The following is a 14,949-nucleotide window of genomic DNA, read 5'->3' on the forward strand; positions in this document are numbered from 1 at the left end:
GGATAGAGATAGTTACCAATATGGGTGGAGAAATGGCAGATGGAGATTAATCCAGCTAAATGTGAGCTGCTGCACTTTGAGAGATGAAATGTAGATGTACAGTGCACAGTTAACGGCAGGATTCTCAACAGTGTTGATGTACAGAGGGGCTTTGGGTTCCAAGTCCATGCCTTCCTGAGATTGGCTACACAGTTTGAGAGGGTGATAAAGAAAGTGTATGTCATGGTTGCCTTTATTTGCTGAGGTATTGAGTTCAGGAGTCAGGAAGTTGTGTTGCAGTTTCTAGTTAGGCTACATCTGGAGTATTGTATAAGACCATAAGACCATAAGACATAGGAGCAGAATTAGGCCATCTGGTCAACCGAGTCTGCTCACTATTCAATCATGGCTGATCCTTTTTTTATCTCCTCCTCAACCCCAGTTCCAGACCTTCTCCCCGTAACCTTTGATGCCATGTCCAATCAAGAACCTATCAATTAAATACACCAAATGACCTGACCCCCACAGCTGCATGTGGCAACAAATTCCACAAATTCACCACCCTTTGGCTAAAGAAATTTCTCCACATCTCTGTTTTGAAAGAGCGCCCCTCTATCCTAAGGCTGTGCCTTCTTGTCCTAGACTCTCCCACCATGGGAAACATTCTTTCCACATCTACTGTGTCCAGGCCTTTCAACATTCAAAAGGTATCAATGAGATCCCCCCCTCATCCCTCTAAATTCCAGCGAGTATAGACCCAGAGCCATCAAATGTTCCTTGTATGATAACCCTTTCATTCCTGGAATCATCCTTGTGAACCTCCTCTGGACCCTCTCCAATGCCAGTACATCTTTTCTAAGATGAGGAGCTCAGAACTGTTCACGATACTCAAGGTGAGGCCTCACCAGTGCCTTATAAAGCCTCAGCATCACATCCCTGTCCTTGTATTATAGACCACTTGAAATAAATGCTAACATGGCATTTGCCTTCCTCACCACCAACTCAACCTGCAAGTTAACCTTCAGGGCGTTCTACACAAGGACTCCCAAGTCCCTCTGCATCTCAGATTCCTGGATTTTCTCCCCATTTCAAAAATAGTCTGCACATTTATTTCTACTACCAAAGTGAATGACCATGCATTTTCCAACATTGTATTTCATTTGCCACTTTCTTGCCCATTTGCCTAATCTGTCTAAGTCCTTCTGCATCCTACTTGTTTCCGCAGCACTACCTGCCCCTCCACCAATCTTCAAATCATCTGCAAACTTGGTAACAAAGCCATCTATTCCATCATCTAAATCATTGATATACAGCATAAACAGAAGTGGTCCTAACACCAACCACTTAAACTATAAAGTTCTGGTCACCCCTTTATGAGAAGAATGTTGAGGCTTTGGGGAGGGTGCAGAAAAGATTAACCAAGATGCTGCCTGAGTAGAGAGCACGAGCTATAAGGAGAGGTTGGACAAACTTGTAATGCTTTTATTCCAGGGCAGCAGAGACTGAAGAGAGATCTGATAGAGGTTTATAAGATTATGAGAGTCATAGGTAGAATAAAGCTGGTATCTTTTTTCCCATGGTCAAAATATCTAGTACCAGAGGACTTGCATTTAAGGTGGTGGGGGGGAGGGAAGTTCAAAGGAGTTACGTATGCAGAGCAAGATTTTTTTTTTACATATAGAGTGATGGATATCTGAAATGTGTTGACTAGGATGGTGGTGGAGGCAGATATGATAGAGGCATTTAGGAGGTTCTTAGAAAAGCATATCTGAATCTGGGTGTGCAGAGAATAGATGGATGTAGACATTGTGTAGGGAGAAGGGTTAGTTTAGTTAGACATTTAAATACTAGTTTAAGTATTTCAGTAAAACATTGTGGACTGAAAATCCTGTTTTTGTGCTGTACTGCTCAATATTCTGTGCTCTGAATTCATCTATTTCTTGTGAATGTGTACGTTACTGCAATGATCTTATGAAGAGCAGTCGTCTTGCTGTTTTCGTTTATTATTTATTTATTTATTTATGGGGGGGGGTTGTGACTAGACCATTTTCACGACCATTTGCTGTCCATCCACAGAAAAATTAGTGCTTTTAATTTTAGAATATTGGGCTTTTACTGAAGGATATCATTTCCTTAATATACAAGTTGATAAAAATGGGGAAGTGTCTTTATCTCTGCCATATTCCTTTCAACATTGACAGATTCAAGAAAATCCAGAAAATAGTAAGAGTAGGGTTTGATCACTTTCAACTGTAACTTATTGAGGTCCATAAAGACAGGATGCTACTGAGTTATTTCCAACTGCTTTACCTTTATATTTGGAAATTGGCTATACAAGAAAGCTGTCAATTCCATTCTAGACCTAATAAGTCAAACAAATAGATCGCAGAAATCTGCATGGGTTCACAGATAAATATTTTTCACTGAGCTTCTAGCAAGGCATCTGCGGTAAATTTTGGTTAGTGAAAGTGTTCATCATCCTAGAGAGGGACGAAATATGCAACTTAAAATACCATCCTCAAAGTGTCTAATTTGCTGAATGATTGAAAAAGACAGGTTTGTTTCCATTTTTGGAAATATCTTCCAGAGTTAACAAATGCTTTATATATTTTTCATTGATTTAATTATTGACAAAGAGTCCATTTGTTGCTTTGGGACATTCTGAATTTCTTTCTGTTGTCTGCTTTCTGTCCTATTTCCCTATCATCTGAATACAAACAATGACATCACCAGATTTTAGTTTGAAAATGCTGGTTAACTTGATCAGAGATGACTGCAGTGAATATTCTCGGTTCCCTACATCATATAAAAATAAAGTAACACCTGAGGAGCCTAACTATTCTGACGCTGCTTTTCTTTTCCTTTTTCCTTCTCTTGCTTTATATCGAACAGGCCTATGCACAGCACTGAATCAATTAACTGAACCCAACCAAACTAAGTTCATTGAAATCAATTGTGAGTTGAATAATTTGGCTAGACTTTCAGCTTTGTTAAATTGAGTTTGCTAGCTAATGAAAGGCCACTGAGTGGTTTATATGGTACATATTCAAAGCATGGTCATTGGCTCTTGAGAAGATTTGTTGACTGAAAATACCAAAAGAATATGGTGTCAGGCCTTCAGTTTCAACAATTCCACTAGAAACATTAAAACTTGGAGCAACATGATGTTCTAATTAAGGACACTACTGCTTCAGGCGGATAAATACAAATCCCAAAACAATTTACATTGTTGTGTAGCTTTTCAGAACTGAGATAAATAATTCTCAGTAAAGGATAAATTTCTCACATGTCCACCATCAGTGGATGAAAATCTAACGTTTAATGATTTATTCAACATCAGTGACAATGGAAATTGATATCAACTGTTAGCAGTTGTTTGCTAACTGGCCCTTCTCCATTCAGAATATTATATTTTGTTTCCAAATCAAAGGATTTCATGTTTCTAGAACCTATGGCAGAATTTATGTTGTCCTGACTAGATTCCAATTATTATTAAAACTTTGGACAGTAACTGAATCGAAAAAGTTGTTTTGACCAATTTATCTGACTCTAACATCAGATTAGAATGATTTTTTAAAATTTTGCTTTGAGTTTATATTTTACTAATAACTATTATCAATCCTTAAGAAAAAATCTTCCTGAGAATTGACATTTGTCCAAATGACACCCAAATAATTTCTATGCAAAAACTTTAATCTCATTAAAATTTAAGAAAAGTATCAATATTCCATGGTTTACCCTCCTTTAGTGCCCGGTTAGTAAATCTACAAAATGTTGCAATTGTGTTTTGCGCTTTGCCATAATCTTGTGTTGTGGGTGATAATTCATGCATGAACCTGTTGGAAAGCTTGCATGCTGCATAAAGCCACGGGAAGAATGCCATCCTCTCCCGGAGTTTGCTGCCACCCTTAAACTCCAATTGCACGTTTTTGAAGAACTGACAGTATTTTGATTTTCAAAGCATACCACCTTCGTCGGGAAGAAACAGATTGGTTTGACAAACCACGTGAATCTCGCCTTGAAGATGTACCTGCCGTAAATCGCAAAGTTCCAGAGAAATTATCCCATTCCAGACAATCTCAACCACAGTCAACAGAAGTAAGGAATTCACTTGTATTTTACACTTAACTGTTTTCCAACAATGAATATAAATTAAATATTATAAAATGTTGTTTTAGTTATCATATTTCCAATTAACAATAGAATGTGGGAGAAATGGACTTTTCTTAACATAGAACGTAGAACATAGAACAGTACAGCACAGTACAGGCCCTTCGGCCCACAATGTTGCGCCGACCCTCAAACCCTGCCTCCCATATAAGCCCCCACCTTAGATTCCTCCATATACCTGTCTAGTAGTCTCTTAAACTTCACTAGTGTATCTGCCTCCACCACTGACTCAGGCAGTGCATTCCACACACCAACCACTCTCTGAGTAAAAAACCTTCCTCTAATATCCCCCTTGAACTTCCCACCCCTTACCTTAAAGCCATGTCCTCTTGTATTGAGCAGTGGTGCCCTGGGGAAGAGGCGCTGGCTATCCACTCTATCTATTCCTCTTATTATCTTGTACACATCTATCATGTCTCCTCTCATCCTCCTTCTCTCCAAAGAGTAAAGCCCTAGCTCCCTTAATCTCTGATCATAATGCATACTCTCTAAACCAGGCAGCATCCTGGTAAATCTCCTCTGTACCCTTTCCAATGCTTCCACATCCTTCCTATAGTGAGGTGACCAGAGCTATTCTTCCATTTTGAATATTGTATCCAAACAGTGAGAATTCTCGGGAGCCCATTAGCATTGCACCCCAAAACTACCAACCACCCATGCGTGAGTTTTGACCATGTGACCATTGGTGACTTCCTGACTGCACTCATTGGCGTCCAGTTCTGGGATGCTATTTCCCTGTACTTTTCCACTGAACAATTTGACCATTCCCCCTAACCAGCACAGGCACAGCAACACCATTCATTTCAGTGGAAAGGAACAGGAACCAGAAAAAAAAAGACAAGTCAGACAATTTATTATATTTTTTTAAACTAAAGAACATGCAACATCAAAAATATGAGCAGGAACAAGTGCCTGCCCTGACATTCAACAAGACCTTGGCTTATCTTCAAACCTCAGACTATTTATGTCACTCCATATATCCCTCATTTCTGCCAATGTCCAGAAGCCTATTGGTCTCTGATGTAAGTGAACTCAGAGACTGCCTCTCCACAGCTCCTGAAGGTAAAGGATTCCAAAGATTCATCACCAACAGTTTGAGAAATTTACCTCTCATGTCAGTCCTATCTAGTCTACCCACTGAGACTCCATGATCCCTTTAGCCACCCTGAGGAGGTCTGTAAAAAAATTTTCAAAAAAGAACCTTTTTGCCTTCTAAATATTAGAGATGAGACAATAACCTTAACTTTATATTGTTCCGTGATCTGTCCACTTGTCCATGCACTGTATGACCCATCTGACATCCTAAAAACAATCTGGTGCTTCTTCATAGCACTCCCTCTATAGACAGTACACCGTTTCTTCACTGAGGAGATCACAATTGTGTGGAATAGTCCACAGATGTCATCACCAAGACCAACTTGTGCTTTTTTTCTCCTATATACTTCTGAGACCTGCAGCATCCCAGGGCACTGGAACAATACCATCCACATGCACTTCACAAATTGCTACAAATTCACTGGGAGGAGATGTGAACCAAGGTTGACGTCCTCACTCAATCAGAATGGAGACCCATGTTAATCTCAGTAAGCTATAATAGGGAAGCAATGAAGGTTCGTGTGCCCAACACCAGACCTTGGATTAGGTGCTCTGCTTCAAGCCCTGCCATGGGCGAGGGTTACCAGAAAGTTGGAGAGAAAAAGTTCCGGAATGGCTCAGATTCTCCTTTAAGAAGGTCAGCATGAGCATTTTCTCCTGGCGTCTCTGGCACAAAGTGCAAAACAAGCATTTGGGATGGTATTTATAAGCTTGACACCATGCTTCGAGATTACACCTAAGTTCTGCATGAGCAATAGGAGTGCACATCCCACATACTCTCCCCACCTGTCCCACATACTTCTCCCAACTGTCTAACATACTACTCAAACTGTCCAGCATACATCTCCCCAACTGTCCCACATACAACTCCAACTGTGCTATGTACTTCTCTCCCACTGTCCCATATACTTCTCTCCAACTCTCCCACATACGACTACAACTGTCCCACATACTTCTCTCCAGCTGTCCCACATACTAACCCAACTGTCCTATATACTAACCCAACTTCCATTGTTCACCATCTGCTTCTTCTATTGAAATATCTACAGTTCGTACTGTGCCTTTACAAGCCACTTCAGAACCCATAAAGCCAAAGTGGAAACAGGTCCTGGGGGAATTGCCTGTGATGAAGATGCAGTTGTTATTGCTTAAATTTATATGAGTGCTTTAAATGTTTTCTAGAGGGTTAATATCAGTTAAGGGTGGTGACAAAGGCATTTGGCACACTCACTTTCATCAGTCAGAGTTGTGTACAAGAGTTGGGACACCATAGTATAATTGCACAAACTATTAGTGAAACAACAGTCGTGTGTATTTCTGGAAGGGTGTGATTATGTTGGAAAAGATGCAGAAAAGATTCACAATTGTTTTTCCGAAGCTGGCGAGCTTGAGTTATATGGAGAGGTTGGAAACACTGTGGACTTCTCGCCATAGAACATAGAATGCAGAAGGGTGATCTTATGGAGAGTCACAGATGGTATGAATGGAGATGCAAATTTCTCTGCCAAGGCTATGCAGTTCCTTTCCTATAATGGCCTGAGACATACTTGGTCAGTCACCAGGGAATTATCTACCTCAGTATTTGTTTTGACCACTGACACCCCCCTCTTTTGTAATTATAGATAGGTTCCAAGAAGTACTTTTCATTTCCACCCTGATATAGACTCTGGCTATCTACTCCATCCATGTCTCTCATGATTGTATATATTCCCTGAGATCACCCCCTCAGCTTCTGATGCTTTAGAGAGAACAATCCATGTCCAATCTCTCTTTATAATTAATATACTCCACTCCAGGCAGTATCCTGGTGAACCTATTCTCCACCCTCTCCAAAGCCTCCACATCCTTCCGATAGTGTAGATACCAGAACTGAATACTCCAAATGTTGCCAAATGAATTGACAACAGAACTTTCCAAATTCTAATACACAGTGTCCCACCCATAAAGGCAAGTATGTCATATGCTTTCTTTCCTGTTCTATGCATGTGCTGCCATTTTCATTGAGCTAAGGACTTTCACCCTAATTTTGCTCTCTACATCAGCTGCTAAGGGTTATACCGGTTACAATGTACTTTCCTCTTACATTTGTCCTCAGTGAGTTATTATCAACTTACATCTAACATCCCTCTGTATATCAGTGCTCTTTACGAATTGGCTATTTACTCTATACCTTCCTCATGAATCTGACCTCTCACAATGCATCACCTGACACTTAATGGGATTAAACACCATCTGCCACTTCTCTGCCCAAGTTTGTAACTCGTCTGTTTCCGTCAGTTAACAACCTTCCTCATTATCCACTGTTCATGTTGTTAGACAGCTTTGAAATCAGACTACTTACACGTTCAGCCAAATCATTGATATATGTACATATATGTTACCAACAACAGAGTCAGAGCCAATATTGTAGGCAATTTACCAACACGGATAAAATGAAAACACAGGGAATGGAGGGACGTGAGTCATTTGCAGGCAGTAGGGACTAGTTTAATTTGGCATTATGTTCATCATGGACTCCTAGGCTGAAGGGCCCATTCCTGTGTTATACTCTTCCATGTTCAACTTTCTAACTTGCTGTGCATCCCTTGTCACTCAATCTTCTGGACCAGTCTACTACGAGGGAGCTTTTCGAATGCTTTACTAAAGTCCATGCAGACAAACTCCTCTGCCCTCCCTGAGGAATAGATATACAAACATCTCTACACCAGTTTGTAAAATAACGGTTATTTTGGGAAACAAAAGTTCTGAAAAGCGCAGGAGAGCCTTTCAGGTCATTTACTTGCAGTTCTAACCCTTTCTAGTATCACCCTTCTTGCCTCTTACCTGCTGTCGCATCAGATGCACCAAACTGCTTATTTCAGAATGAAATGCTGAGAAACAGCTTGCAGTGACATCCACAATGCAAGAGTGGATTCAATAAGGCTGTAATTACTGCAGAAAGATATCACAACCTACTACAGGGGGGTTAACCCTAAACAAAGCCTTCATTTTCAATATATTCTCTAGTTAAATTCCTAATTCCCACGGAAAATCCACCCACATTCAGCCTTACAGATGTAGTGAGAGTATCTATCGAGCCTGATGAATATCCATCAAGCCTGGTAGGTGTAGTGAGATTTCTATCGAGCCTGGTAGGTGTAGAGAGATTTCTATCGAGCCTGGTAGGTGTGGTGAGATTTCTATCGAGCCTGGTAGGTGTAGAGAGATTTCTATCGAGCCTGGTAGGTGTGGTGAGACTTCTATCGAGCCTGGTAGGTGTGGTGAGATTTCTATCGAGCCTGGTAGGTGTGGTGAGACTTCTATCGAGCCTGGTAGGTGTGGTGAGATTTCTATCGAGCCTGGTAGGTGTGGTGAGATTTCTATCGAGCCTGGTAGGTGTGGTGAGATTTCTATCGAGCCTGGTAGGTGTGGTGAGATTTCTATCGAGCCTGGTAGGTGTAGAGAGATTTCTATCGAGCCTGGTAGGTGTGGTGAGATTTCTATCGAGCCTGGTAGGTGTGGTGAGACTTCTATCGAGCCTGGTAGGTGTGGTGAGACTTCTATCGAGCCTGGTAGGTGTGGTGAGACTTCTATCGAGCCTGGTAGGTGTGGTGAGACTTCTATCGAGCCTGGTAGGTGTGGTGAGACTTCTATCGAGCCTGGTAGGTGTGGTGAGACTTCTATCGAGCCTGGTAGGTGTGGTGAGACTTCTATCGAGCCTGGTAGGTGTGGTGAGATTTCTATCGAGCCTGGTAGGTGTGGTGAGATTTCTATCGAGCCTGGTAGGTGTGGTGAGGTTTCTATCGAGCCTGGTAGGTGTAGTGAGATTTCTATCGAGCCTGGTAGGTGTAGTGAGATTTCTATCGAGCCTGGTAGGTGTAGTGAGGTCTCTATCGGGCCTGGTGAATATCCTTTGACATTTATAGATGTGGTGAGAATATCCATGTAGGAGCAAATAAAAATCAGATGACAATATTTCACACCAGTTTGTTCAAAGACAAAACGACTGCCCACTTTAAAAGGTATAAAAAGGTTTATTTATTATCAAAGTGTGCAACTCTGGAACTCATCTTCTACGGATAGTCACAAAACCGAGACAGAAAAAGAACAACAGCACAATCATCAACTCCCCGAAATGCTCCCCACCCCACACAAGAAAACAATCAAAATATAACAGGCACGTCGCGCCCCCCCATCCCCCTCCCCTGCACACAAAAAAATGAGAAAGATTGGGTGAAAATCACAGAGTATAAAAAACTATAAGACTGAAAGATAAAAGTCCATATCCGAAATGCAAAACACCTGGATAACATTCTCCAGGCACGGCAGCAGGCTCTCCCCTCTCAGGTCGCAGAGCAATTCCCAGTGATCAAAAAGCAGGCATCCGGCACTCACTTCGCTGTTTCAATCTCTGTCGTCGCTTTGATCGGTGAACAATGGAAGCTTTAATCGGCAAAATGGAGTCAAACAGCTCACACCCCGTCCCACAGCTTTCTCACCATGAAATTCACTCACACTACCTTTGTCCCCCGGAGTCCTCTCGGAGTTCGAAGAGCGCTGAAACACCCGAATGACCTCCAAACTTATACATTTGCCTCGATGTTTCAATCTCCCTTTCGTCACCTTAATTGGCGAACATTGGAAGCGTTAATCGGTGAAATGGAGTCAAACATCGGCACATACCCCATCCCACAGCTTTCTCGCCACGAAGCGTGCACATGCTGATTCTTTGTCCCAGAATCCTCTCCGAGGCCACAGAATGCTGGAACACCCAGACGATCTCCAAACTGCAAACCAGTGGCTCCAACAGTTCCAGAATCACATTAAAGACAAAAAAAAACAAACATAAAAGACATAAAAGAAGTGAAATATATGGTTTCATGATCTATCCAGAAGATGTCAATAGACAATAGACAATAGGTGCAGGAGTAGGCCATTCGGCCCTTCGAGCCAGCACCACCATTCACTGTGATCATGGCTGATCATCCACAATCAGTATCCAGTTCCTGTCTTATCCCCATAAACTTTGATTCCACTATCTTTAAGAGCTCTATCCATCTCTTTCTTGAAAGCATCCAGAGACTTGGCCTCCACAGCCTTCTGGGGCAGAGCAACCAAAAGAGTGTTGTACGCAGACGCCACCTTGACCGGTAATGACTGGAACAACATAGAATTTCAAAGCAGAATAATCATTTCCATTTTAAATTGCAGTGAGTTATTTTCTAGAGACTGATTGATATTTAAATGAATGATGTTTATATTAACCAACACTTGGTCTATAGCCCTCTGTACCATGAAGATTCAAGTGATTACCAAAAGTCAGAAAGCTGCTTGAAATCTGTTAAAGATATAGGGGTGAATTTACAATGCCCTCTGCCTGTAGCATGGAAAGGGCCATGAAGCTGAGGGGAATTGGGAGGGGGGAAACAGCAGGAGGCCACAGTGACCTCTTGTGGAGCTGGACTCCTGCCATAGGATGCTGGCACTTACTACAAGGGGAATAGAATATAAACACAAGGAGATAATACTGAGGCTTTATAAAACACTAGTTAGGCTGCACTTGGAGTATTGTCAACAGTTTTAGACCCCTTATCATAGAAAGGATGTGTTGTCAATGGAGAGAGTCCAGAGGAGATTCACAAGGATGATTCTGGGATTGAAGGGGTTAACATATGAGGAACGTTTGGCAGCTTTGGGCCTGTACTCACTAGAATTTAGAAGAATGCATGGGGATCTCATTGAAACCTACCAAATGTTGAAAGGACTAGATAGGGTGGATGTGGAGGGGATGTTTCCTGTGGTGGGGGTATCCAGAACTAGAGGGCACAGCCTCAAGATTGTGGGGCAGCCTTTTAGAGGAGAGGTAAGAAGGAATTTTTTCAGCCAGAGAGTAGTGAATCGCTCTGCCACAGAATGGTGGTGGAGGCCAAGTCTGTGTGTGTATTTAAGGAGTAAGTTGATTATTTCCTGATTGATCAGGACATAAAAGGACATTGAGAGAAGGCAGGTGTGCGGGGCTGAGTGGGATCGGGGATCAGTCGCAATGGAATGGTGGTGCAGACTCAATGGATTGAATAGCCTAATTCTGCTCCAATGTCTTATGGTGACTGGACTATGAGTAGTTGCAGACCACTGCAAGGTATAGGGTGATCAGAAATCAACAACAGCACCAAGGTACATTACTTAGAGAAGATTCTATTTTTATCAGTGGTTCATGCGAATACAGACAGGGCACAGAAAAATGAGTTTGACAGAGGCTGAGGATAAAAACAATGTTCCCATGGGGAGCCTTTAATTGGAACCTCGGTGCCAACTTGCAGAGGAGGTTGCTCTTACTTACAGAGAGTTATAAATACAATTCAAAGGTTATTCCTTTTTAAAGGCATTTTCTGTTGATGATGGGAGAAAGCGCCTGCCAGGCACAAAACGATTTCGCTGGATGCACATCTGATGCAGGGCAAATGACAGATATATTACAGTGAACTGTGCCTGGATATTCCTGAGCTAGTTTCCCAGTAGGTGCAGGAACATTGCCTAAGGTGAGTACAGATGGGCTGTTAAACGTAAGTTACACCAAAGCACAAGCAAATGGATTCCCATTCTTAACATTCGCTTCCCACATTTTCACAACTGTTTCAGGGTTAGGGTTACTGTTCAATACAATGTTTGTAAAGTGATTTTGTACAGAAGAATATTTGATTTGTCTGCAGTTGAAATCAGTTATGTATTGAAGTGTCCCTGTTTCCAGAGTTGACTGAACTCCATACTTTATTGACTTTTACATCTTTAGTTGCAGTTCTGTTGTGGATATCTGTTTGTATATTTCTTTCTGATATGCCAAGCGTTCTCCCAAAATATTCTTTTGCTATTTCAAGAGAAATGTATTAAAGCATAACTTTCCAAATATTATTCTGCAGGTTAGTGGGAAGCCTGTTCTGTTCAACTTTCCCCACTCCCGGGTCAAAGTTCAAAGGGATGTAAAAGACCAGACGATCTCAGGTAACAGAATTATACCCCCTCCACCCAGCCCACTCTCAGTGTGTCTTTTGTGTCGATACCCTTCCCACCTGTGTGTACTCCTGCTGATTGCTGCAACATTGGCTGCATTTAAGGTGAACCATACTGAGCATGATAAATCTGGTGATAGCATTGACCTGAATTTATCAACATAACTGTTTTGCTGATGGTTGACACTCTTCATCCTATAAGTTGCATATACGTCAATAGATTCTGGATTAATTTAAACATGCATAATGTTTGAAAATCTTTCCTCTAAGGCAGAGGTTTCCAACCTGAGATCCAAGGACACCTTACTTAATAGTATTGGTCCATGGTATAAATAAGTTTGGGAGCCTCTGCTCTAGGCTCAGTTTTCCATGTGTAATCTAATCAAAGACTCAGTAGTTGCCATGCTTGGATAGAGTTGATGAGATAATACAATCTTTATGTACTTCTAGAAAACTACTATTCCATGCAGCTAATTCTGAAGGACAGGGCAGAATGGGAAGTAAGTTAACTGAGAAACAGATAATAAATAGCAAACATGAGAAATTATGCAGAAGCTGGAAATCCGAAGCAACACGCACAAAATGCTGGAGGAACTCAGTAGGCCTGGCAGCCTCTACGGAAGTGAATAAACAGTTGACATTTTGGGCCGAGACTCTTCTTCTGAACTGAGAGGAAAGACAATTAATAGCGTAGTGTTTAATGCTTGTCTTTCAGATTGGAAAAGGGGAATAGTGGTGTTCCCCAGCAACCTGTTAGGAGTATTGATTTATTTTTGGCTTTATCACTAACTTGGACTTTGTAATTTAGAAACAACAGTTGGGAATTTATAGATGATGAGGAAAAATTGTGATAAATTACAGCAGCATATAAATAAGTTTGTGGAATGGGCAAATGGAGTTTAAGAGGTGATGCGTCTTGGGTAGAAAGAAGAAGGGGAAAATGTTGTTAAAGAATCTCAGAAAGAAAGAGATGTTGGACAATGACTTCACAAATCATTATAAAAGACTGACCCGGCCTCAGCTGGGGTCCTGTCTACAGTTTGGTGACTTTGATTATACAAAAGGAGTGGAGGAATTGGAGAGGGTCCAGAGGAGACGGTCCAGGTGGTCCTGGTGAGGAAGGTTCACATTACAGGGAGGCGCTGGGACTTTTGCGGAGAAGGGAAGGATTGGGGGGGGCGGGGGGATGATTTCTCAAAGGAGATGAAATGGTTTTGACAGAATAAATCGTGGCAGCATGCTTCCATTAGTGGCCGAGAAGGTACAACTATAAACTAAAGAGTAAGAGAATTAATAGCAGATGAGGAAAGCCTTTATGTGTAGCATGCGATTATAATCTGGTGCACTGCCAGCAGATAAGGTTGGTGCATCTTATTTGGCATTCAAAAGGAAATTTGTATAAATATATGATAAAGAAAAGTTTAGGGCCTTTTGTGGTTGGCTGTAGGTGACTAATGGTGTTCTGCAGAAGTCTGTGTTGGGACCAGTACATTTCACATTATATGTTAATGATTTTGATGACAGAGTTGATGGCTTTGGGGCCAAGTTTGCTGATGATACAAAGACAGGTGGAGGGGCAAGTACCGTTGAGGAAGCAGGGAGTCTGCAGAAGAACTTGGACAGATTGGGAGATTGGGAGAAGTGGCAAAAGGAATATAGTATAGGGAAGTGAACTGCCATGCACCTTGGTGGAAGGAATAAGGGCACAGACTATTTTCTAAATTGGGAGTGAATTCAGAAATTGGTGATGGAAAGGGACTAGGGAGTCCTCATGCAAGATTCCTGAAAGCAGGTTGAGTCAGTAGTGAAGTTCAAAGTAAAATTTATTATCAGAGGACATACATGTCACCACATACAATCTGTCTATATCCTTCTGCATCCCACCTGTTTCCTCAACACTACCTGCCCCTCCACCAATCCTTGTATCATCTGCAAACTTGGCAACGAAGCTATCTATTCCATCATCTAAATCTAAATGATTGTTATACAGCATAAAAAGAAGCGGTCCCAACACCAACCCCTGCGGAACACCACTAGTCACTGGCAGCCAACCAGAAAAGGCTCCTTTTATCCCCACTCACTGCCTCCTACCAATCAGCCAATACTCTAACCATATTAGCAACTTTCCTGTAATACCATGGGCTCTTAACTTGGTAAGCAGTCTTATGTGTGGCACCTTGTCAAAGGCCTTCTGAAAATCCAAATATATAACATCCACTGCATTCCCTTTATCTATCCTACTTGTAATCTCCTCAAAGAATTCCAACAGGCTCATCAGGCAGGATTTTCCCTGAAGGAAACCATGCTGACCTTGTACTATCTTGTCCTGTGTCACCAAGTACTCCATGACCTCGTCCTTACCAATTGACTCTAACATCTTCCCAACCACTGAGATCAGGCTAACTGGTCTATAATTTCCTTTTTGCTGCCTTTCTCCGTTCTTAAAGAGTGGAGTAACATTTGCAATTTTCCAGTCCTCTGGTACCATGCCGGAGTCCAATGATTTTTGTAAGATCATTTCTAATGCCACCACAATCTCTAATGCTACCTCTTTCAGAACCCTAGGGTGCCGTTCTTCTGGTCTGGGTGACTAATGTACCTTTCAGTTTTTTGAGCACGTTCTGTCTTGTAACAGTAGCTGCACACACTTCTCTTCCTTCACACACTACATCATCAGGCATACTGTTAGAGTCTTCCACAGTGAAGACTGACGCAAAAT

The 14,949-nt window shown here is 41.7% G+C and overlaps 1 protein-coding gene across 1 annotated transcript in view; it reads left to right on the forward strand.

The window, feature by feature from the left end:
- Nucleotides 1–14,949, forward strand: part of pcloa (piccolo presynaptic cytomatrix protein a) — a 385,443-nt gene that overhangs the window by 187,476 nt on the left and 183,018 nt on the right. Inside the window, exons 7-8 of the mRNA XM_063073096.1 lie at nt 3,941–4,077; nt 12,141–12,222. Of these exons, the coding sequence (XP_062929166.1) occupies nt 3,941–4,077; nt 12,141–12,222 (219 nt within the window). The remainder of the gene's footprint in view (nt 1–3,940; nt 4,078–12,140; nt 12,223–14,949) is intronic.

Source organism: Mobula hypostoma, chromosome 20 (genome assembly GCF_963921235.1).
Source record: "Mobula hypostoma chromosome 20, sMobHyp1.1, whole genome shotgun sequence".
Taxonomy (NCBI): Eukaryota; Metazoa; Chordata; class Chondrichthyes; order Myliobatiformes; family Myliobatidae; genus Mobula; species Mobula hypostoma.